The sequence below is a fragment of the Triturus cristatus genome, chromosome 6, assembly GCF_964204655.1.
Source record: "Triturus cristatus chromosome 6, aTriCri1.1, whole genome shotgun sequence".
Lineage (NCBI taxonomy): Eukaryota > Metazoa > Chordata > Amphibia > Caudata > Salamandridae > Triturus > Triturus cristatus.
In genome coordinates this window covers 1,060,192,214-1,060,216,275 of record NC_140589.1, presented here as the reverse complement: position 1 = coordinate 1,060,216,275, position 24,062 = coordinate 1,060,192,214, and the positions used below count along the sequence as shown (strand labels likewise).

Here is a 24,062-nt window from a genome sequence, read left to right as displayed (position 1 = left end):
ATTGCCATAAGGACAGTGCCCGGATATTGCAGACCTTTACTGACTTCTACACGGAGCTATACAGCTCTAAAGGGACCAACGCAGCGGACTTCCCAAGCTTTTTTGGGGATATCACGCTGGGGTTTCTAGAGGACAATCAAAGAGAGTTTTTATGTGCGCCATTTCCGAATGATGAACTGAGAGAGGCGGTCCTTCAGTTGCGGTCCGGGAAGGCGCCAGGGCCGGACAGGCTACCGAGCGACTTCTATAAACTATACCTGGATCAGCTTGCCCCCGTTCTGCAGGACGTATACGCAGAAGCACTGGAGACGCAGGCACTACCACCCACAATGAGGGAGGCCCTTATTATGTCCATCCTGAAGCCAGGGAAACCGGCTAACAAATGTGACTCATATCGACCCTTGTCCCTTATCAACTTTGATAGTAAAATCCTCACAAAACTGTTAGATAATCGACTGAACCTACTGATGGATAAGTTAGTCTTACCAGATCAGGCGGGCTTTATTCCCGGGAGATCCACTTCCCATAATCTCCGCACCCTCTTTTCGATTATCCAACAGGTGGCCCCGCAATTGCCACTGGCGGCTATCTTTTTGGACGCCACCAAGGCGTTCGACTCGGTAGAGTGGGAATATTTACACGCAGTACTCCGTTGTATGGGGTTCCCGGTAGTATTTTCTGCTTGGATTAAATTGATCTATGCTGCTCCGGTAGCCCGTGTGCAAATTAACGGCCACACGTCTAAGGCTATACCACTGTCTCGGGGTACTAGTCAAGGGTGCCCGCTGTCGCCGCTTCTATTTGCCCTGGCGATGGAGCCACTAGCGGCTAAGGTGCGCCAATATCATCAGGAGAAGGCTCTAAGATGTCTTCTGCGCCCCATCCTGATTTCGTTGTACGCGGACGATGTCACCCTATATGTCAAGGACCCGATGCACAACCATAATCCGCTCTTGAGGGAGTTTGTGCGATTTGGGGGACTCTCTGGAATACAGATTAATTGGTCGAAATCTGAAATCCTTCCTCTTACTCCGGCTGTCACCCCCTTTGTGGTCGACTTCCCGTTGGAGTGGTGCGACACTGCCGTTCGATACTTGGGTGTGAATGTCACCCTAGATCGGGAGGAACTGATTCGCGACAATTATGGGCGTGCTATCGACAACCTGCGCGACACAATAACAAGATGGATAGCCATGCCACTATCCATCGCCGACTGGATTTCTCTGGTCAAGATGATAGTGCTACCTAAGTTCCTGTACTACTTTCTGAATATCCCCTACCACCTGGGATGCCCCTTCTTCACTATCTTGAGGACAGAACTTCTGCGACTGGTGTGGGGCGGTAAGCAGCCACGGATTAAGTGGGAGACACTGGCCAGTCCATATGCGGCGGGAGGGCTTGAGTTACCCAACTTTGAATTATACTATATGTGCGCGCAGGCGCACTATGCGCATTACTGGTTTAATGGCCCGAAATATACCGCCCATTTGGCCAAGGAGCATTGGCTGGCTGACCCTGTCCCGATAGAGGGAGCACTCTTGCAACAGACATCACAGCGCGAACGGGTCCCTACAACTGTAGACTGCACGGTGCGTGCATGGCGGTGGATTGCACACAAAATGCAAGCCCCAATGATATACTCCTCCTGTTTGCCGCTTGCGTTTCATCCCCAATTGACCCTCCTGCAGGAGGGTATCTTCAAAAAATTCAAACGACAACGGGGCATCCATACTTGGGGAAATATATATCCAAATGGGAAATTTGCTACACTACAGCAGTTATGTGACGATCCTCCACCAAATGGTATGGAAACATTCCTTTATGCTCGTCTGCGGAAGGGAATACGGGCCTGTACCCCGGAATATCCGCAGGAACCGCCGGCGCTCCCCCAGGTGCACGCACTGCTGGGGGCGAAAACTGCATCTCAATTGGTGTCCATCCTATATAGGTCCATCTACATAGGACTGAGCACATCGCAGAGTGCTGCCCGAGTTAAATGGTCGCAGGAACTGGGACAGGAAATTTCGGACCGGGAGTGGCTCTATTGCTGCATGCAGACAGAGAAGGTGTCTACTAGCAACAGGTTGCGTATTACGCACTTCAAATACTTGCAACAATACTATTATACACCCGCTCACCTGTACCGGTTTGGACTGCGAGGGGACGTCAGATGCGACAGATGTCGAGCTGATGGCGCTGATGTACTGCACTTGGCCTGGAGCTGTCCGGCCCTTCAGGAATATTGGGAACAGATATTTGAAGCAGTCGGGAAAATGCTGGATACTCCGCTACCACCGTCTCCGCTGATGGGCATACTGGGCTATACGGAGCGGCTCCCGGTGATACACAGGAAGTTCGCCTCTGTTTGCTTCCTTCTTGCTAAATGGAGGGTGGCCTGTAGATGGGGCAGAGGGAGGGCACCTAAGTTCAAGGACTGGCTAGAAACGATGATATTTTGGCAGGATCAGCTTGCCCTGTATTCTGACCTCCTTCCGTCGGCATCCCGACCCCGAGACATATGGGGTACTCTGAAGAATTACCTATTGCTAACCCCACTGGAACCTGACGCGGATGCCCCTTCCTCCCCATCTAGCTAGACAACTAGGCTGCGCGCGGCGACGGTGGGAAAGACCTAGGGAGTGCCTGGGGGGTGGACTGCTAATGGGTATGCAAGCTGCAGCTTCCGACGCCTCGCGGTGTTTGGACGCCTGTGGAGGCTAGTTTGGAACTGTGGGACACGGGGGAGGCGGCACTGCCTACTGGGTGTGCTTCACGTTGAGGCATGTGAGGTTGGTCATGATGTGGAGACCTCTACTGTTGGGCTCACGCACTTAAAAATGTGCTCTGATGTTCCGGGCGCTCTTTGAGCTGATGTGCTATTTTAATTTCTGAACCACTCCCACCGTGAGGCTAGTTGGTTGTGTTCTTAGTCTGTTGTTATTTAAAGCTAGGAGGGGTTGTGACCCCTTGTTCCATTAAACAGCAAAACCTGCATATACTTCTTGACGCGGCCGGCCCTCTTGGGTTGTTGGCGATACGCTGTGTAAACCTATGCTCTTTTCTTACTATAGTACGCTGCCGGCCAGGGATGGTTGTAGGCATTATGCTGTGTATGGCCATTATATGCTAAATAATGGTTTTGGGGAAAAAAAAGGACACCACACCAGTTTAGAAAAATATCCAATATTTTTATATACTTAAGACCAAAAACGATTAAAAAAAATCCACAATACAGTACTTAAAAATCTTCAGTTATCAAAATATGCTTGAAAAACAGTTCCTTGATGTCAATAGCTCAGTTCAGAGCTATCACGGCATCGTGAACAAACAAATCCAAACAGGTCTGGCTGACCGCGGTGTCCCGGGCCAGCTACGGTGTCGGGAAGACCTGCAAACAGTGCCTTTTAGAAATGCAGGGCGTCGGCGACCTCTCGTTGAGCTTCCGAAAGCTCGGCGTTCACAGGCTTTAGTTCCGGAGGTCGGTGCAGGAGTCGTCGGGGCCCTCGAAGTCACATGTGTTGCGGATCGAACTCCTCTCTGTTGAAGTCAGGAGCACTGGCGTCGGCAGGTGTCAGGTTCTGCGGTGTGAAGTGCAGCGGTACGGCGTACGGTGCCCTCAGGTCGCGCTGCGAGCAGCGGCTTGGTGGCGGCATCAGATGGTATCATCATTGAGACCAGGGTCGCGGTGCAGAGTGAATGTGGTGCTCATCACGGTGCTGGCAGGTCACAGTGCAAGCAGCGGTGGCGTCCTTGATGAAGCACTGTTGTCAGCTGACGAACTGGATTCGATGGCGCCATAGTCGGTAGGCCAAGGCTGGGGTGTGGGATGAGAGCAGTGTGTTGTGTAACTTTACGACTGGTGCCCTCGAACCTTGGTGCAAGCAGCAGCATCGATGTCGCCATGGAGCGTCGTCGTCAGGGATACCAAGGCGTCATCGTGAAGTGAGGCGGTGCAGAGCTCACAGGTCGCGGAGCAAGTGGCGGCTCGGTGGCGGCGTCAGCAGGTGTCCTGGGTGAGCCCAGGGTCGCAGTGCAGCATTGCGGCGGTGCCCACTGCCGTGCCTGCTGCGGTGCCTTCAGGACACGGAGTCGGCAGCGGCGTCGTAGATGTCATCGGGTGGCTTTTCTTCTGCTGTAGCACAAAACAAACAGTTCCCATTGCTGAGGGCAGAAGAGCTTGAAGTCTTTGCTGTTCCTGAGACTTCTTGAACAGTGGGAACGCTCTACCTCAAGCCCTTGGGGAAACTCACAAAGTAGATTGCAGAAAGTTCAGTCCAGTCCTTTCACTGCTCACGATAGAAGCAGCCACGGCAGGCCAACAAAGCAAAGCACACAGCAAAGTGGTAGTTCCTCCTCACAGCTTCTCCAGCGCTTCTTCTCCGCAGTCTTCTTGGTCAAAAGAGTTCTAAAAGTCAGGGGTCTGGGCCCAAATATTTATATCCCAAAATCCTTTGATCTCTAAGGCAGAGAGTGTCTGTGCCCAGCCAGAACCAGTTCTGCCATGTCTGGTGTGACTTCCTAGCAGGACGTGGAGACGGCATGGTCAGAGGCAGGCCAGGTCCTTTGAGGTGCAGGGAAATCTTCTCCCCCTTCCCCAATTGCAGCCCAGGTCTATTCAGCCCTTTCCTGACCCACCTAGAATATCTGGAGCCACTCCTGCTCCCCAGCCTTCTCTCATCCAAAACCCAGACAGGCAATCCACATTCCAGCAGTGGCACACGGGATGACTGAGCAAGAAAATACCTATTTTCTAAAGAGTTCAGACATACTAAACTTTATTTTCCTACCTAATTCCCCGGGCCAGTTATGTTTATAAGATGTTATAAACAAACTCCCCATTCTGTCCTATGGGGAACAGGTAGCCTTGCAATAGCGAAAAAAACAAACACGCCACACACACCAGGGCATGTCCTACCTTTCACATACACTGCACACGGCCCACAGGGGTACCTTGGGCCTACCTTAGTGGTGGCTGACATGTAAAAAAAGGGAAGGTGAGGGACTGCCAAGTGTGTGCACTGGCCAAGTCGACATGGCAGTTACAAACTGCGCGAAGACTCCACAATTGTGGGTCTGAGTTACCTTTTCAGGGCTACTCACATGGTTGGCACAATCAGTGCTGCAGGCCCGCTAGTAGCATTTGATTCACAGTCCCTGGCGCACTCAGTGCACTTTACTAGGGACTAACAAGTACATCAAATATCCAATCATGGAAACACCAATCCATAACACAATTTACTACAGGAGCACTTGCACTTTACCACTGATCAGCAGTGAGAAAAGAGCGCAGAAACACTACGCCAGCAAAAACAAAAACCGGGAGGTCAGAAAGCAAAAACTCAGGGGAAACATGCCCAAAGATGCCAAGTCTAACACATGTCCCCTCCAGCTAAACGTAGGGAGAACTACCCACCCTCCTAGGATTTCTCTTCACTAAGGCGGATGAACCTGGACAGACCATCTGCATTGGTGTGTTCTGTGCCAGGACGGTGTTCCACCGTAAAGTCCATTCACTGTAGGGAGATGGACCACCTCAGAAGTTTTGGATTCTCACCCCTCATTTGCATCAACCATCTGAGGGGCCTGTGGTCAGTCTGAATCTGGAAGTCAGTCCCAAACAGGTATGGTCTCAGCTTCTTCAGTGCCCAGACCACAGCGAAAGCTTCCCTTTCTGTGGCACTCCCCCTCTGTTCCCTGGGGAGTAGTCTCCGGCTAAGGAAGACTACAGGCTGGTCTAGGCCCTCTTCGTTCAGTTGTTAGAGCACCGCTCCCACTCCATGCTCTGAAGAGTGATTCTGCACGACGAATTCCTTTGAGAAGTTGGGTGCCTTGAGCACGGGTGCCGTGTACATGGTGGCCTTCAGGGCAACAAAGGCCTTCTGGCAGGACTCAGTTCAGATCATCTTCTTGGGCTGCTTCCTGGAAGTCAGCTTTGTTAAGGGGGCAACAATGGTGCCATACCCCTTAACAAACCTCCTGTAGTACCCGGTGAGTCCTAAGAAGGCCCTCACCTCTGTCTGGGTCTTGGGGGGGGTTCCCAAGCCAGAATGGTGTCAATCTTGGGTTGTAGGGGTGCCACCTGGCTGCTTCCTACCTGGTGTCCCAAGTACACCACCGAACCCTGCCCGATCTGGCACTTACTGGCCTTCATCGTGAGGCCTGCCCTCTGCAGTGCCTTCAACACTTCACCGAGGTACTGCAAGTGTTCTTCCCAGCTGGAACTGAACACTGCGATGTCATCCAGGTAGGCGACACTGAAATCCTCCAGCCCAGCCAACACCTGGTTGAGCAACCTCTAAAAGGTGGGAGGGGCATTCTTCAACCCAAAGGGCATCACCCAGAACTGGTAATGTCCTTCTGATGTGGAAAATGCAGACCTCTCCTTGGCCCCATCGGTTAAGGCAATCTGCCAGTACCCAGACGTTAAAACAAACATGCTGAGAAACTTGGCAGCTCCGAACTGATCAATGAGCTCATCAGCCCTGGGGATGGGGTGTGCGTCAGTCCTGGTGACAGCATTGAGCCCACAGTAGCCCACACAAAACCATAGTTCTGGAGTGGCACCGGGTGCAGCAGCCTTTGAGACCAAGACCACTGGGCTGGCCCAAGGAATGTTGGAAGGCTCGATCACCCCTAACGCCAACATCTTTGATTTCTTTTTTTTTTTCGAAAAACTTTTTATTGGATTTTTACGTCATCATACATGGAAGACCTCCTCTTTGATGCTGCCCTTGACCCGGTCAGTCAACCGGTAAATCTTGTGCTTCACAGGAGAGCTGTCACTGGTGTCCACGTCATGGGTACACCAGTGAGTAACACCAGGGGTCAGAGAGAACAGTGGGGAAAACTGTCCCAAAAACTAGTGACACTCGCTCTGCTGCTCTGGAATCAGTGTAGGGGAGAGGATCACACCTTTCACTGACCCATCACGCTCCTTGGTAGACAGGAGGTCAGGGAGAGGTTCACTCTACTCTTCCACCCCATCATCTGTCGCCAAGAGCATGCGCACTTCGGACCTCTTGAAGTGGGGCTTGAGGCAGTTCACGTGGAAGACCCTCAAAGGGTTCCTTGGAGCCCGCAAATCCACCAGGTAGGTGACATCACTTTTGCGCTCAAATGGCCCAGTCCACTTGTCCTGCAAGGCACAAGGTTCCACTGGGGACATAACCCACACTTTTTGCCCAGGTTGAAATTCCACCAGAGTGGCATTCTGGTCATACCACTTCCTCATTTCTTCCAGGCTTGCTTCTAGGTTCGCCTGCACGAGTTTCCTGAAGTGGGCAGTTTGGTTTCTGAAGGCCAGCATGTAACTAAACACATCCTGGGGAGTTTTCCTGGAAGCTGCCTCCCAGCCTTCCTTTACCAAACTCAGAAGTCCTCTCACAGGGTGGCCATACAGAAGCTCAAAGGGACTGAACCCAAGAGACTTTTGTGGTACCTCCCTGTATGCAAAGAGAAGGCACGGCAAGAGGACGTGCCACTTACACCTCATGGGTTCTGTTAGACCCTTAATCATGCCCTTCAAGGTCTGGTTGAATCTCTCCACCAGACCGTTACCTTGTGTGTGGTAAGGGGTCGTGAACTTGTAGGTTACACAACACTCCTTGCACAGTGATGTCATATACTTGGATATGAAATTGGTCCCCCTGTCAGATACCACCTCTCTGGGGAACCCTAATAGGGAAAAGATCCCCATTAACACCTGGGCCACCACTGGCACTGCCGTCGTCCTGAGAGGGATTGCCTTCCGGTACAGGGTGGCATGGTCCACCAAGACCAGGATGTACCTGTTGCCCATGGCTGTCTTGGGATCCAGTGACCCCACAATGTCCATCCCTACCCTTTCAAAGTGTGTTCCAACCACTGGAAAAGGTTGGAGAGGAGTTTTGACCTTCCTCCCACTCTTACCGCTTGCCTGGGAAGTTTGGCAAGACCTGCAATGTCCATCTGACTGCCTTTGCATTTGGGGCAAGAAGAAGTGGGTGACAAGCCAGTCAATGGTCTTGTCCTGCCCCAAATGTCCTGCCAAAGGCACGTCATGAGCCAGACCTAGTAGAAAGGTCCTGAAGCACTCGGGTACCACCAGCACACGGGCTGACCCAGGCTCAGCAACCTTAGGCTCACTGTGCAGGAGATAATTCTCCCAGTAGATCCAATGTGATCCGGACTGATCACCAGCTGCCTGGTCTGTAGCTTTCCGCCGCAGACCCTCCAGAGAAGGGCACTCCTTCTGCTCCTTGCAGAATTCCTCCCTGGTGGGACCCCCTTCTTACTGCCAATGGGTCAGCTAAGAGTTGTCCCCCAGTTCAGCTACCTGCTCCCTTGTAGGCACTGGGGTGTCCCCCTCAAGGCCCGCCTCCTCCCGGTCTGTGGGAACTTCAAAGGCCGGTTTCCCTCGCCCCTTTCCCTTTCTCTTGGCAGGGACTTGGGCCACTGTTTCAGGCTCCAAGTCCTCTTGATAACCCTCTCTGGCCACCATTGACCAAGTGGACACACATGCCCACTCTGGCAACCCAAGCATCTCCAAGTGAGATCGGAGCTCAACATCCTTCCATAAGGACTGCTCCAGGTTGTTACCTAGCAGACAATCTGCAGGCATGGAAGGGCTCACAACCCCCTCAGGGGACCTGCGACCCCCCCACTCGAAGGGAACCTGCGCCACCAGACCCTGGCGCTCTGAATTGTCCAACGCAATTACTTGGTGGAATGCCCCTGGGACCACCTGCTTCTCAGAGGCCAGGTGACACCGGACTGATGTCACACTGGCTCCAGTATCCCTGTGAGCATCTACCCTTTTCCCATTGATGGTCACCCAGGTGCTGTATTTCTTTGTGTTAGGGGCACCGGGTTTCCTGGAACCATCTCACTGTCCCCTAGTGAGACAAGCGTCATTTCTGCAGGGTCCCCTTCTCCTGTGGGTATTCCTCCTCCCCAAGCGCTACAGTAGTCAACACCTTGACTGCCCACCTTTGGGTGACTGTGCCCCCTTAGGGCACTTGGGGTCCCCCTTCATGTGACCCACCTGGTCACATGCAAAACACTTGCAGGGGCCCGTCTCAGCAGGTTTTCCCGACAAGACCCCTTGTTACTTATCTCCTGGGGGGGGATAGGAACCTTTAACCTGGGTGTTAGTTTGGAGCCCTTTAGAGAACTCCTGTGTTTTACCCTTGTCCCTCCACTTTTCTGCTGGGGACCCTGCCCACCTCTGGCTAAGTCTCCCCCATACACTTTCCTGTGTACCCTGGTACTCACCCTGCGTTCCGCCTCCATAGCAAGCTTCCTGGGGTCAGTCAGCTTACTATCAACTAAGTGCTGGCACAGATCTGCAAAACATAGACTAGACAAGTGCTCCCATGCAATCAAATTGTAGAGCCCCTGAAAATCTGTCGCATTACTGCCCTTCACCCAGCCATCCGGTGACCATCAAAACATATCTACACATTCCAACCAAGTATTGGCATCGGACTTCTTACTGGACCTCAACTGATCCCTGTACTTTCCAGGAGTTAGACTGTTCTTAGTGAGAAGGGTGTCCTTCATGTCTGGATAGGTGAGGTGATACCCCTTACCCAAAGCTACTAAAGTATCCCTTGCTTCTTCTGGGAAGAGAGGCCACAATCCTGCTCCCTAATTCTCCTCAGGCACCCCATTCATGTATATCGCTGCCTCGTAACCCTGAAACCACCTTTGTTTGTCATCCCCCTTCTTGAATTCTTTGCCTATATTCTTAAGGATGTGCACAATCCAGTCTGCCTGTCTTGAAGGGTGGCTGCCACTATCTGAGCTGGCTCTACTCCTCTGATCCAACTCCTTTATCCTGAACTCATGCTCTAGCATCACTTTTCTCCTCCATGGCTAACTTAAGCTTCTCCAGTTCTACTGCAACTCTCCTTGCTTCCCGCCTGTCCTCCAGCTCTCCTGGGGACAGGCCACTGCTGCCTGGCCTGGAGGGTTCCCTTCCTCACAAAAGCACATCCACCCTAGTAATAGGCTCCTCCGCCTCTCCACTGAGATCCCATGACTGCTCGCTGGCATGTCTGGTTGCTACCCAGGCCATCAGAGCCTTTTGTAGCTCCTCCTTCCTCGTGAGGCCTCTGACTTGGAATTTTAGGTTTTTGCAAATTGATTTCAATTCCCTAACATTGTAGGATTCCAACCTATCCTCCTCAAAGCCAATTTCCAGGGATACAACAGATGATGCTCTTGATTCAGGCATGATGAAGTAGCAAGTTCAAACTGGCAAGATCAAAAATAGGCCAAAATGAAAAAGAACCAGTATGTGGCATGTAATGGTCTGTGATATGGTAGTAGTGCATACCAATCACTGTAAGTCAAGTGCAAACGCAAGTCCTATCCTCAACGCTGACAACTAATGTTAGAAATGGGATGTTTGGTAGGTGAGGGCATGTGTCAAAGCCAGGCAGAAACCACCACTCTAGTCAGGATAAGGGAGTCACACTCCTAAAATAACCCCTGCTCACCCCCTTGGTAGCTTGGCACGACCCGTCAGGTTTATCTTAGAGGCAGTGTGTAAAGCATTTGCACTTAACCAACAGTAATACAGAGTAAGCACTACAAAAGGACACCATACCAGTTTAGAAAATTATCCAATATGTTTTTATATACTTAAGACAAGACTAAAAACGATTAAAAATCCACAATACAGTACTCAAAAATCTTCAGTTATTAAAATATGCTTGAAAAACTGTTCCTTGATGTGGATAGCTCTGTTCGGGGCTATCACGTCGTCGTGAACAAACAAATACAAACAGTTCGGGCTGACCGTGGCGTCGCGGGCCAGCTACGGTGTAGGGAAGACCAGCAAACAGTACCTTTTAGAAATGCAGGGCGTCGGCGACCTCTCATTGAGCTTCCGAAAGCACGGCGTCCACAGGCGTCGGTTCTTGAAGTCAATGCAGGAGTCGTTGGGGCCCTCGAAGTCACACGCATTGCAGATTGAACTCCTCTCTGTTGAAGTCAGGAGCACTGGCGTCGGCAGGTGTCGGGTGCTGCGATGAGGTGCCCTCAGGTCGTGGTGCAAGCAGCGGCGTCAGATGGCATCATCGGTGAGAGCAAGGTTGCGGTGCGAAGTGAATGCGGTGCTCGTCACGGTGCTTGCAGGTCACGGTGCAAGCAGCTACATCATCGTTGCTGAAGCGCTGTCGTCGGCTGATGAACTGGAGTCGATGGCGCCGGAGTTGGTAGGCCAAGGCTGGGGTGTGGGATGAGACCGGTGCATCGTGTAACTTTATGAGCGGTGCTCTCGAACCACGGTGCAAGCAGCAGCTTCGATTTAGGCATGGAGCGTCATCGTCAGGGATACCAAGGTGTCGTCGCGAGGCGGTGCGGAGTGCGGGGCTCACAGGTCGCGGTGTGAGCAGTGGCTCGGTGGCAGCATCAGCAAGCATCGTTGGTGAGTCCAGGGTCGTGCTGCAGCGGTGCCCTCAGGACAAGGAGTCGGCAGCAGCATAGTAGAGGTCGTCGGGTGGCTTTTCTTCCGTTGCAGCACAACAACACAGTTCCCAGTGCTGAGGGCAGAAGAGCTTGAAGTCTCTGCTGTTCCTGAGACTTCTTGAGCAGGGGGCAAGCTCTACCTCAAGCCCTTGGAGAAACTCACAAAGTAGATTGCAGAAAGTTCAGTCCAGTCCTTTCACTTTCAAGAAGCAGCCACTGCAGGCCAACACAGCAAAGCACACAGCAAAGTGGTAGTTCCTCCTCACAGCCTCTCCGGCTCTTATTCTTGGCAGTCTTCTTGGTTAAAAGAGTTCTAAAAGTCAGGGGGCTGGGCCCCAATATTTATATCCCAAAATCCTTTGATTTCTTAGGCAGAGAGTTTCTGTGCCCAGCCAGAACCAGTTCTGCCTTCTCTGGTGTGACTTCCTGGCAGGAGGTGGAGACGGCATGGTCAGACGTAGACCAGGCCCTTTGAGGTGCAAGGAAATCTCCTCTCCCTTCCCAATTGCAGCCCAGGTCTATTCAGCACTTTCCTGACCCACCTAGACTATCTGGAGCCACTCCTGTTCCCCAGCCTTCTGTCATTCAAAACCCAGACAGGCAATCTACATTCCAGCAGAGGCACACGGGATGACCGAGCAAGAACAAACCTACTTTCTAAAAGTGGTATTTTCAAACACAAAATGTAAAAATCACCTTCACTAAAAGATGCATCTTTGGATTCTGAGTTCAGGCATACTAAACTTTATTTTCCTACCTGATTCCCCGGGCCAGTTATGTTTATAAGATGTTATAAACAAACTCTCCATTCTGTCCTATGGGGAACAGGTAGCCATGCAATAGCGAAAAACAAAATTGGCCGTAATTCACTATCAGGACATACCACACATACACCAGGGCATGTCCTACCTTTCACATACACTGCACCCGGCCCACAGGGCCTACCTTAGGGGTGGCTGACATGTAAGAAAAAGGAAGGTGAGGGACTGGCAAGTGTGTGCACTGGCCAAGTCGACATGGCAGTTACAAACTGCACGCAGACTCCGCAATGGCGGGTCTGAGTTACCTTTTCAGGGCTACTCACGTGAGTGGCACAATCAGTGCTGCAGGACCCCTAGTAGCATTTAATTCACAGGCCCTGGCACACTCAGTGCACTTTACTAGGGACTAACAAGTAAATCAAATATCCAATCATGGAAACACCAATCCATAACACAATTTACCACAGGAGCACTTGCACTTTACCCCTAATCAGCAGTGAGAAAAGTGCGCAGAAACACTACGCCAGCAAAAACAGGGTCAAAACCAGGAGTTCAGAAAGCAAAAACTCAGGGGAAACATGCCAAGAGATACCAAGTCTAACAGAGTCCTTATAGTGAGCTGAAATTATTATATGAAGTAATAAAATAAGCAGTTTCCAAGTCTAATAGTAAGAACTTTAAGACAACATTTAACAGTACGGTCAAAGGGAAGGATTGCTAATGTAAATTATAAACGTTTAATTTCTATCTTAAACTGTGCACATACCTAGCTTGAGTGTAACTATTAATTGAATTAAAAACGCTGTATTCGAGAAATATTACTGAAAATATGTATGCTCAAGTAAAAAGCATTTTGTTTTTGAATATTGTGATTCTAACACATTTCTGTGAAACTTTTTCTTGATTTATGGTTGGTGTTACATGAATGTGCTGCTAATATAGCAGAATACGTAAAAGGTGTATGTCTTTGAATGTCTTGATCCTATGTACATCGAGCAAGAGGCACCATCATCTTCTCACAATTATAAATCCAACCACTGCTCACAACTATATTGCCACAGCTACAGTGGGATTAATCTTCCGATTAGGATGTGGTGGGGCTGTGTTAAGATAAATTGGGGGGTATACTAGGTATTGTGCGCTCTGTCGTGTTGATGTCCCTATTCCACATTGTGGCCCTCCGGAGCAGCATGAAGAATTGGAAGAATACAAGGCTGTGAACATGACAGAGGGCTGCTTGTACCCCTCGACATTGTGTGATGAATCCTGGGAGAGAGTGCAGGACCGGCTTTAGGGTGGTGCGATTGGTGCAGCCAGACCTGGCGCTGCATTTGGGAGTTGTGTTTAGAGTAACCTATGCCTTAACAATACCTGCTGCAGAGATCCTTGTGAGCCCAGCAATTTTCAGGCGGCAATAAAAATGTCAAGATAGCTCCGGTGATAAGAGATGGAGTTTTTTCTAGTGACAGTTTGGACTCATCATAAAGTAACGCAGATGGTTAAAGAGTCCTACCATGCTGATCACAGTACTGTATTTTTTGTGGCTATCTCAGTGGATTACTGCTTTTGTCATGAAGATCCTTTTGATACTGGCAGTTCATAAGCTACAAGGCTAATATAGCACAGTGACCTATGAATTTTCACCAAGGAGATTCATGCAAATTTCATAGTATAGGTTAGGACGGTATGTTTTTTTCCTTAGTCTTTCATTGTCTATTTCTAATGTTAGTAAAAAGGGTTAATTTGGGTAGATATCCATTCTTATTAGTAAAGCCAACACCAACCAGCACTTTAAAACAAATTTAATGTATGTGAGAGAGGAGCTATGGAGGGATGAGGGGCACTGTTGGAAGATGGGAATCAGTGGGGAAGGTCATTTGGGGGGGAAGGTGGAGCAGCGTCAACATCTATTTTCACGCTGAAAGCCACCAGTGCTGAAGCTGTGCCTGAGTGAGTGACCTTGTTAAATGTTGTAATTACCTTCTTTGTACAATGCAATTCGCCCACCCACCACTCCCATGGCTGGAGAACAGATGCTCACCTCAGGTAAGCTAAGTTTTAGTCTTAAGAACTTGTTTATTTAGGCCACAGTCTATAAACATTCTTGTGAATACATTCATATATATAGTCTAAAATCATGACTAATATAAAAATAAGCTAAGTCTAATTACTGAGGTATCCCAAGATGCGTGTGTGACAGCACCAGAGCCCATCTCTCTGGATTAGTCCCGGTGGATTTCCCTGCCGTGCAGGAATGAAGACCGGTGAAGGGCCACACAAGGAGGCCTACAGTGTTAGGGAAGGTAGTGTGGGGGAACTGTATGACATACTAGCAGGGCCCGTGATCGTGCCCTCATGCATACAAGTATGCTCAAATCGGGCAACAAAAACCACCAGCAGATTAAAAGATGGTAGGGGCTTGGTGGGGTGAAGCCAGGAATGACCCCCTCCCCCACACACACACTGAAGGGATCTGCAGCTCTACCCCACTTTGAAATTTGCTGGATGGGGCTTGTCAGACTCGAAGTCAGGACCCTAGGGGCAGACTTTACATTTTATGTCTGAATAACAGATTAATAGCACGGGTGTCATACGTTATTCTAATACAATTCAAATATATCCTCTAGCCAGCTAGAAGAGGGGATACATCCAGGTAACACAAGATGGCACGTTCCACAAATGCCATTAAAGAATGAGATTAAACAACACATGAAAAAACACATTTTAGTAGTGTGATCTGCATGGGTTCAGTCTATACAGGTCTACATAATGTCTTGCCTACATCATGTCAATATTTAATGACATCATGAGCAGAAAGAAGTAAATAAAATGTCAACGATGACTGGCCAATATTTAGAGTCTGAACGTTGAAATCTGCAGCGCAGGTACCCTCTGGATCCTTCCTTTGCCAAAAAGTAACTTTAAAACACGGAGGCGTTTCTAACACTGCATTGCAAAAGTAATACTGTTGACACCAAACAGCACGTAGTAATAACAAAACGGCCTATGGAGATGCTGCTGTGGAAAGCCGGTATTAGCGACTCTCCAAACATAATGTGCAATGAACCCCACAACTGCCAACGTTTTCGTGTGATCGTGACACACAATGTCATAATAAAAGCAATCAGAGTAGAAGATGGACATATATACTATCTCTCCTTCAGGGTATGCTACATGATACCTGTCAGTGAAAGGTTTTCCTTTAGCAATCTATATACTCCGCATGTTAGCAGCCCTTTAGTATACTGCATAGGCAGTTTTGTTTTTTTGTCCGATATTGCAAAAGCCCCCTGAGGGCATTCGTTCTTTTTTCGTGAGCTTTCAACGCCCTGTGCTATGAGAGGGCGGCCCAAAGTAACACTCCTGTTTAAAGAGTTGAGCTTTTGACGCTCAGGCTGGTCGGTGCCGAGGTATCCTGTCCGCAGGGAGGGAAGTAACAGGAAGAAGCTGGCAGGCTACCCCACCACGCACTCCCACGTCAGAGCCCGACGCAAGCACGCACAAGGCTCATGGGGTTGTCTGATAAAAAGACAAACAGTGTTAGCGGCATTTAAAATACTGCTACTACAGGAAGCACATAGTCAAATACATTTATGTTTGCGAATGGCCAAATAGCTGTTCATGTTTGCTGTCATTAATCATTACAGTTATTCACAATGTTGGCTGTCGCTGTGGTGCTCCACATGACGGCTGCGGGCTCCTGGTGCACACACCTCTTCGTACATTTTTGCTCTGATCTCTGGATGTGCTAAAAGCTCTTTTATCTGATTCAGCTTGACTCTCAGGGCTATTGATTGCTGCCGCGCTGCGTTTGCAGTTAGATTTCTTCCAAGTGTCTTTCCTAGAGAAGAGAAAAAAACAACACGCCCTGCATAAGACATGAAATCGAAACATGCGGGTGAAGCTTCATATGCTAAAACGAAATTAACGATGCAAAACGTTGTTAATTTGGCCACATTTATTTTATATAAAAAGGTACTGCTTCTGTCAAAAATATATTTTACGTAAATCATCGCCACCTGAAACACTGCATAGTGTCACACAATACTCAATAGAAACTTTGCACATATTAATTAATCGTATATATTATCTGTGCTGAGCTTCTGTAGTGATAAGTTGCTGAGGGCAGACTGGAGTCTTTGCAAGAACAGTACTTCAGTTGATTTTTCGTTTTGCTGCAAAGCAAGCACTCGTGCAGCTCCGTGTTTGTAGTACACTTGTTGCAGACGTTTGTGTGGTAAGGTTCCGTCCGTCTACAACCTTGCCAGACCAAGAGGGGTGAGAAGCGGGCTCAGCTCGTTCTTGGAAAGGAACCAATACATTTCATGTACTTCCGCCCGAGTACCAGACAGACCTGTACATGTTATGGGTTCTTCTTACTCCAGATCCCCTGCCAGATGCATTAGATTTTTGCTTTCCATTAATGCAAACACACCGATCACGAAAATTTCATAACAAAACATCCCTTCGCGTCACAGCATATCTCAATAAAAACGTACTCAAAAGCACAATGCAAGTTGCCCAACATGAATTAGCATCCGGATAGTGTGCCAGAACACGTGCGTGCCCCTGCGAGTTGCGTTGTTCCTCGGGTTGGTTCTTCGCTTCCGGTGTTGTCCTTGGGAAGGAACCCTCACTTCCCGCTGCTGTTACCATTTCTATCGCTAATGGAGGATTCCACCGGGCTTCTGTCAGTCTGTCTATGCTTGTGCTGTGTTTCATCGAGGTACTGCTGAACTGCCTTCAGCACGGCACTCTCTACCAGCCTTTTACTGAGGCTCACCAGCTCTGCATCGTCAGGCTCTCTCCCATTCTTTTCACCTACGTATCACGATAAACAAAATGGGTCAGTGGTAGGACATAAATAACCATGTATATCTGACACAGAAACGGACATATAACTCAACTCTAAAGGGACACAACTAACAAAGAATGTCTGCCAATGAGACATCACAGGCACAGACGCTTCGTGTGATGCCGCAAATATGTTGGCATTGATTACTTATGCGCAAGATCAATAAACAAGCATCTGCAATGCAATAGGTCTCGCATCTGCAAGAGTTTGAGCTATTGGCATTGTAAATGACAATGCCTTTTATTTAACCCCTTCCCCACTCATGACGGAACCACTCCGTCATGAGCCACGGTCGCCGTGTGCTCATGACGGAGTGGTTCCGTCATGCTGCGACCGTTGGCGGCCGCGCCGCCCACGCGGCGCTAATTCCCCGCCTGTGCGGGCGATTAGCGCAGTGGGCGGAGTCATGACGGAACCACTCCGTCATGAGCACAGCTCAACCGTGGCTCATGACGGAGTGGCTCCGTCATGAGCACCGCGCCACCGCGCTGCCCCCAAACCCCCCCCAGCGCTGCGGCGGAATTCCCGCCGCAGCGAAAGGGTTAAGTGTTTTGAAAACCTGTAAGCGGTGCGTAAACACGCACTTTGTACTTATAGTCGTTGCTTACGAGAAGCAAGGCTGTCAGCAACTGCGCCTCTTTTACTGCCAGCCTTCTCGTAAGCAACGACTAGAAGTACAAAGTGCGTGTTTACGCACCACTTGCAGTTTTCAAAACATATAAATAAAAGGCATTGTCATTTACAATGCCAATAGCTCAGACTTTCGCAAATGCGAGACCTATTGCATTGCAAATGCTTGTTTTCTTTACATTCTGAGATTTGTCGTCCCGTTTACCCCTTTATTACGATGAGGAGTAAATAATCAAGAATGTTAGAATATATGTGGATTGGGTGAGATACTCAAGGCCACTTAACAAATGTTGAAGTACTCACAATAAAGCCGCATAAGCCAATAATAATTCTAATCTAGGATGTGGGGTATAATCCATCATTTCTCACAGCATGGAATGGCATTTTTTCAGAGAAAGTTTATTCACTGTTAAAAGCCAGAAGCAAGCACACAGGTGCAGCTGACAATCACATACACAAGTCTTTAAAAACAGCCTCACACAACGCATGCGCCGGAGTTCCAGCTATAGTAAAACATTTCTTTTAGTGTAATGTCTCTATGAGGGATCATTCATCTATGGCGAGATTTTTGAGCGCATTACCAATTCTGATGCTGGCAGGAGTCTGAGCTCATCTGCTGGTGTAGATGATGCTCATACTGGCGCTACCACGGTCCGAAGGAAGAGAGAGGCAATTCTATAGAAGAGCGCAAAAGTTTCAGGTCGGATTGTTAAAAAGCCATATTCGCTTTGAAAAAAAAGGGCCGAAACAGGAAGTCTCCTACATGATGACGATGATGGGTGAGATAATAATGTGAAAGAAAGACTTCCACTGCTGCACATAGTTGAAGAGCTTTTGTAATTGTATTTAGATAGCGCTAACTACACCGTCAAGTGCTTTGCAGCGCTTTACGGCGAGTAGCACGTGCTATTCGGAACCTTACAAATCATGCACCACGGATAGTCAATACCCGGTGCATGAAGCACGCCTGTCCCCTACCCGTCTCACTGCGTTAATACGGCTGTTACACTCACACTCCAGGGAGGCAACAATTAAAAGAGGGCACCATGGAAACTGCACAAAAATCTGTAGAAGTGTCCTCTGACGTGCCCTACCGGCCATCTGAAGTCATGAATGTCAAAGATGCCAAGGCATACCTGGTGACCAGGGCCGGACTGGCCGTAGCGGGCACCGGGCGTATTCCCAGTGGGCCGCCATGGTGGGGGCCGGTGTTGGGCCCGTGGGGGCCGGTTTTGTTACAAGGGGCCTGCAATATCACCCCAGTAACAAAATCGGCCGAAACCGTCCCTTTCAAACAGCTCGTCCACACCCCCTCAGCCCCCCCAGGAGGGGCGGCCGAGCAGTTTGCCAGGGCCTGTTTCGGTTCCCAGTCCGGCCCTGCTGGTGACTACAAAGATTCCACAGCTGTTTGAGGTAAGAGTGGATGTAGGTCAGTGCCACAAGCAGTGAAGGGCGGAAAACAACAATTTAATGCGACAAGAGCTCGTAATTAACAGGTTTTTTTCCCCTGCATAATGTATGAACAGGTTTTTTCCCCCTGCATAACGTGCTTCGCATGCTCAGAACATAAGATGCTACTTACCAAATTACCAATTCGCCATCAGCAGGTCTTGACCCACTTTTTAGTATGGCAACCTCCTGCGCCCTACCCAGCTTTAATTGATATGATGCAGACAATTTTTTAATGTAATAAAGCATTGTTGTGTGGTAGCGCTTTGTTGTTTTCGGACCAGTGGCCTAAGTGCATTTCAACAAGTCCAATCTCCCTGTAAGAGAAGCCCAAACCAAATGATCATACCAAAAACAAGCTCAACAGCCGGTGGACATCGAAAAGAGCAAAAAAGTAAAAAAAAAAAGAAATACAGACACGGCAAGGGAGGCAGCACTAAGAAAACTGTGGCATTAAGAGGAGGTGGGAGAGAGGAATATTATATTCAAATGTAAAGAGCTATGGGGCCAAAGCTGAACACAGGCAAACAGTAAAAGAACAGGAAACCCTCCCAAAAAATAGTCCCCAAATGAACAGATAAAGAAACATAGCAGAATGAGTCAGTACTTAGTCCCTTCTGCCTGGGAGGAACAGAAGAAAAAAGGAGGGACGAAGATGCAGAACTGACCACTAGCAAGGAAGGATTTTCAAAAGACACTGAAACAAACAAATCAAAAGAAGGGGGATAGCTTTAAGCCCACAAGAGAAGTGGGCCGGCCGGGCCTAGGGGCTCCCCACCATGCCCAAATTGTACAATACTCTTCTGTGCAGCTCCGCAACCTCCAAGGCCCGTGGCCTTCGGCTGATTCTGCGATTTTGCACATCGCTAGACTGGGATTGACAGCTCCTTGTCCACTCCCTTATCTCCCGTCCTTACCCCCCCTTCCTTCTCCCCCCCCTGGTTCATCTCCCGATGTCCCTGCTCCTCCCTTGCTAGCTACCCTATCCGTTTACTATCTTAATACTAGGTCAGCAGTAAAGCACTGTCACGAACTTTTCATCTTATTGGACTCGCACAAGCCGGATCTCCAATTTCTCACGGAGACCTGGTTTTGTGACAACTCCCTTCCTTCTCTGTTAGCTGCCCTTCCTGCCTCATATTATGCTCTGCGGCGGCGTCGCTCTGATTGCCCGTACAGAATTCTCCTTTCAGCCTCTAACTTTTTCCCCTATTGGTTCATCAGACTTTTTAGTTGTCCATTCACCGTCTTTCAGAGTCCCACTCACCTGCTTGCTTATGTATCGGCCCCCTCAACCTTCTCAACATTTTCTCTCCGAATTCCAAGATCTGGTGGCCACTTTAGCGGTCAACAACTCCTCCATCTTGGTATTAGGAGATTTTAATTTTTGGCCCTCAGACCCCGCAGAATGCTCGACTTCTAAAGAATTCTCGGATACTCTTCGTTCCCTCAATTTTGACTCTCACGTTCATTCCCCCACTCACATTCAGGGTCACATCCTTGATCAGATTTGGTCCCTTAATTGTCCAATAGCCTCCTTGTCCATCCCCCCTTGCACTTGGTCCGATCACTTCTTGATTTCTTTTTCCCTTCACCTTAGTCCAGTCACCAAGCCCCCCCTTCTCAAAAACATCTGGGCGCGCTCCTGGAACCAGGTGGATGTGGCCTCTCTGTCTGCCACACTCTCTGCATCTAGTCCTGATCTACATGGTCTGTCGTCCTCCGCACAAGCTGATTCTATTAATTCCTGGCTCCTGACAGGCTGCGATTCGGTCGCTCCCCTCAGGCGGGTGTCCTCCAGGTGTGTGAACGACGCGAACCGTTGGTTCAATGAGGAATTGAAGGCCATAAAACTAACTGTGCGCCACGCTGAGCGGGCCTGGAGGCGAGATTACTGCCCCAACCTTAAAACCCAGTATGTCATCCTCCTTTCCCAGTACAAAATATCTATTTTGGCTGCTAAGACTGCTTATTTCTCCTCAAAAATCCTGGCTGCCGAAAATCAGCCTAGAGAAATTTTTTCCATTGTACACAATCTCGCCTTCTCCGATAGAGCTACCCTCAAACCCTCCCCTTCCCAGGACCTATGCGACTCCCTCAACACTTATTTTCTGGACAAAATTTCTAACATTAAAGCCAATATCCCTCCCCCCCTCTTTCCTTTGTTGACCCCCAGTGTCCGTCAGTCGGGGCACGTCTTGATTCGTTCCCCCTCTTGACAGAAGAGTCTTTCCTCTCCCTCCTTTCTATGGTTAAATCAGGTTCCCCTTTAGACCTCTGTCCTGCACACATCCTCAAGTACATCTACTCGGTTTGTGTGCAGCCCCCTCTCAAATTTCTCAATAGTTCACTGTCCCAGGGCATTGTTATTCAACCACTTAAATCGGCCATCATCGTCCCTATCCTCAAAAAACCTGGCGTGGACCCCTCCGCTCTTGTCAACTACCGCCCCATTTAATTGTTGCCCTTTCTGGGGAAGGTATTGGAGCGCCATGTGACCAGAGCGCTCAGTACCTTTGTGGAGGAGAACGGCGTTTTAGCCCCCCGTCAGGCTGGTTTTCGCCTGCACACTCTAGGGAGTCCGTGGTGCTATCGGTCCTCGACAACCTCAGGGAGGGCATGGACACTAACCATACCCAGGCCCTGGTCCTCCTCGACCTCTCCGCCGCCTTCGACACGGTTGACTATTCCATCTTACTTTCCCGTGTCAGTGCGGCGGGGGTTGAAGGCTCGGCCTTGGTCTGGCTGTCCTCCTTCTTGAGGGACCGCACCCAGGCAGTGCGCCTGGGTGACTTTTCGGCGGACTTCCGGAAGGTACAATGCGGGGTTCCTCAGGGCTCCTCCCTTTCCCCTCTTTTATTTAACTTGTACATTGCCCCTCTTATTTTTGCCCTTCAGCAAATGGAGGTCTCCGTCTACAATTATGCGGACGACCTTCAGCTTATTTTTAATATGTCCCCATCCCCTGAGTCCATGGTTAAGTTCCAGTCTGTTATGATTTTTATCCGGGACTGGATGAATTACAACCACCTGAAGTTGAACCCAGACAAAACTGAGCTGGTTTTGACAGGTGGTTGCTCCAGTCCCTGGACTTCTCTCTTATGGCCCCCCTCCCTGGGTCCCCCCCCCCTTCTCCATCTTCCTCTGTGAAAACTCTTGGGATTAACGACCACCTCACTCTGCACTCCCAGGTTAGTTTAATGGTGTCCTCTTCCTTTCTTTCACTCCGCACCATTCATAAAGTTTCTCGTTTCTTTTCTTTTTCTGCCTCAAAACTCATAGTCCTGGCGATCGTTATCTCTCGCCTCGATTATGGCAACGCACTATATTGTGGCATGCCCGCTTACAGTCTGGGGCGATTACAGCTGGTTCAAAACCAGGCTGCCCGCCTGGTTTATAATCTGGCTAAGTCCCACCATGTCACCCCTCTCCTCAAGTCCTTGCACTGGCTCCCTATCCGAGAACGAGCTCAGTTCAAGATGGGCTGAATTACTTTTCAGGCTCGGATTGGCGCAGCCCCTGCAACACACCCCCCCCATTCCCCCCTCCCCCATGGGCTGGTTTGACAAAATTGCAAGGGCTGCTTTGAGGTCCCAGTCCAGACCTTGACATGCACCTAGGTGGCTACCTTAGAGGTGGCCCACCAGGCTGCCCCAGGCTTTCCTGTGCTGCAGGCTGACAGCCTGCAGATGCAGCAGCCAAGACAGGAATCTGATCCCCTGCCAGGAAGTGTGAACACTCACAGGAGTTAGAAACAAAGGACTGCCGAGGCGGGAGGTATCACCCCCCTCCCTGACAGTATGGTTAGTGAAGTGACACATCAAGGCGGTGAGTTTCAAAGCCCTCACTGCCTCTGATATGCAACCAGGTTTCCTTCCAGAGGGGTGCAAAGCGGCAGGCGGGAAAATTAGACACCAATGAGGCATACACCCCCAGAAGGATAGCCACACCCATAAGGTGGGCTACCTGGTCTGTCCAGTCAAAGAAGGGTTCTGCCTTTTTAAAAAGTGATAAAATAGAGGCTTTTGGGTAGAAAAGGTGCCTCCTTCCACAGGAGGTGGGCACCTCAGAGGCGGATTAGTCGCTGGAGCTAGTAGCCTATTAGCTACTACATCTCACACCCCTAACATTCCTAAATTGACTTGCAATAAAGGACAAAGAAGAGACCCGTTCTGCACTTTCAAGACCTGCAAAAGCAAACACATAATAACCTGCACCTGCGGCAACGACCCTGCAACTGCATGACTAAGACTGGTCCTGGATCAGACACTAGTTCTAAAGGAAAGAGGGACCCCTCTGCAAGCCAAATGCAGCTCCTGAACTTCCTTGGACTAGAGGTACTAGTCCCCTACAGCCCACTGATAAAACATGCTCCCGGAACCAAAGAATCAGTGATCATCGTGCCCGCTGAGGCATCGCCCAAAAGTAAATGGTCTAGTGCATTGTGGGAAATGTAGTCCTGACCCTCAGTAAGTTTCAGGCACCTACTGTTTTCCCCTGGACTACAGGACGTCAAAATGACCCAAAGCTGGGTTGCTGTGACCAAGACTTGTTGGTGGCCATCCCGGTTACCACTACCTTTATTCAACGCTATGCCTCACGGGAACTTCGCAGCACATTCAAACCGCCGCCCCAGTGACCCCATTGTGGAGCTTTTGCACCCATTTCCTCACCAGCGCTGTCCAAGCAGTAAAACCAACACCTGTTACTCCCAAGGTCTGCATCAAGGCAGCCAGGACAACTCTGCACCCGGGCCCTACAAGTCAGGTAAAATTCAACTGACTCTCGGACCCTGGTTCTCAAACCTGCATCACCTTATCACCCAGTGGTGTCACTAGTGTGATTTCCCATTGACCACAACGTTGTTGTTTTACAAGTGTTAAATGCACTGATGTATTTTTCCTCTAAAAATC

At 49.6% G+C, this 24,062-nt stretch overlaps 1 protein-coding gene across 2 annotated transcripts in view; it reads right to left on the bottom strand.

Annotated features, from left to right (window-relative positions):
- Positions 1-14,305: 14,305 nt before the first annotated feature.
- Positions 14,306-24,062, bottom strand: part of AKAP7 (A-kinase anchoring protein 7) — a 1,351,667-nt gene continuing 1,341,910 nt past the window's right edge. The window contains exon 9 of one of the 2 annotated variants that reach the window (XM_085611892.1): positions 14,306-16,056. In XM_085611892.1, the coding sequence (XP_085468018.1) occupies positions 15,863-16,056 (194 nt within the window). In that variant the 3' untranslated portion in view covers positions 14,306-15,862. Of the gene's footprint in view, positions 16,057-16,155; positions 17,037-24,062 lie in introns of those variants that run through there. The other variant, XM_085611893.1, reaches the window with a different exon arrangement.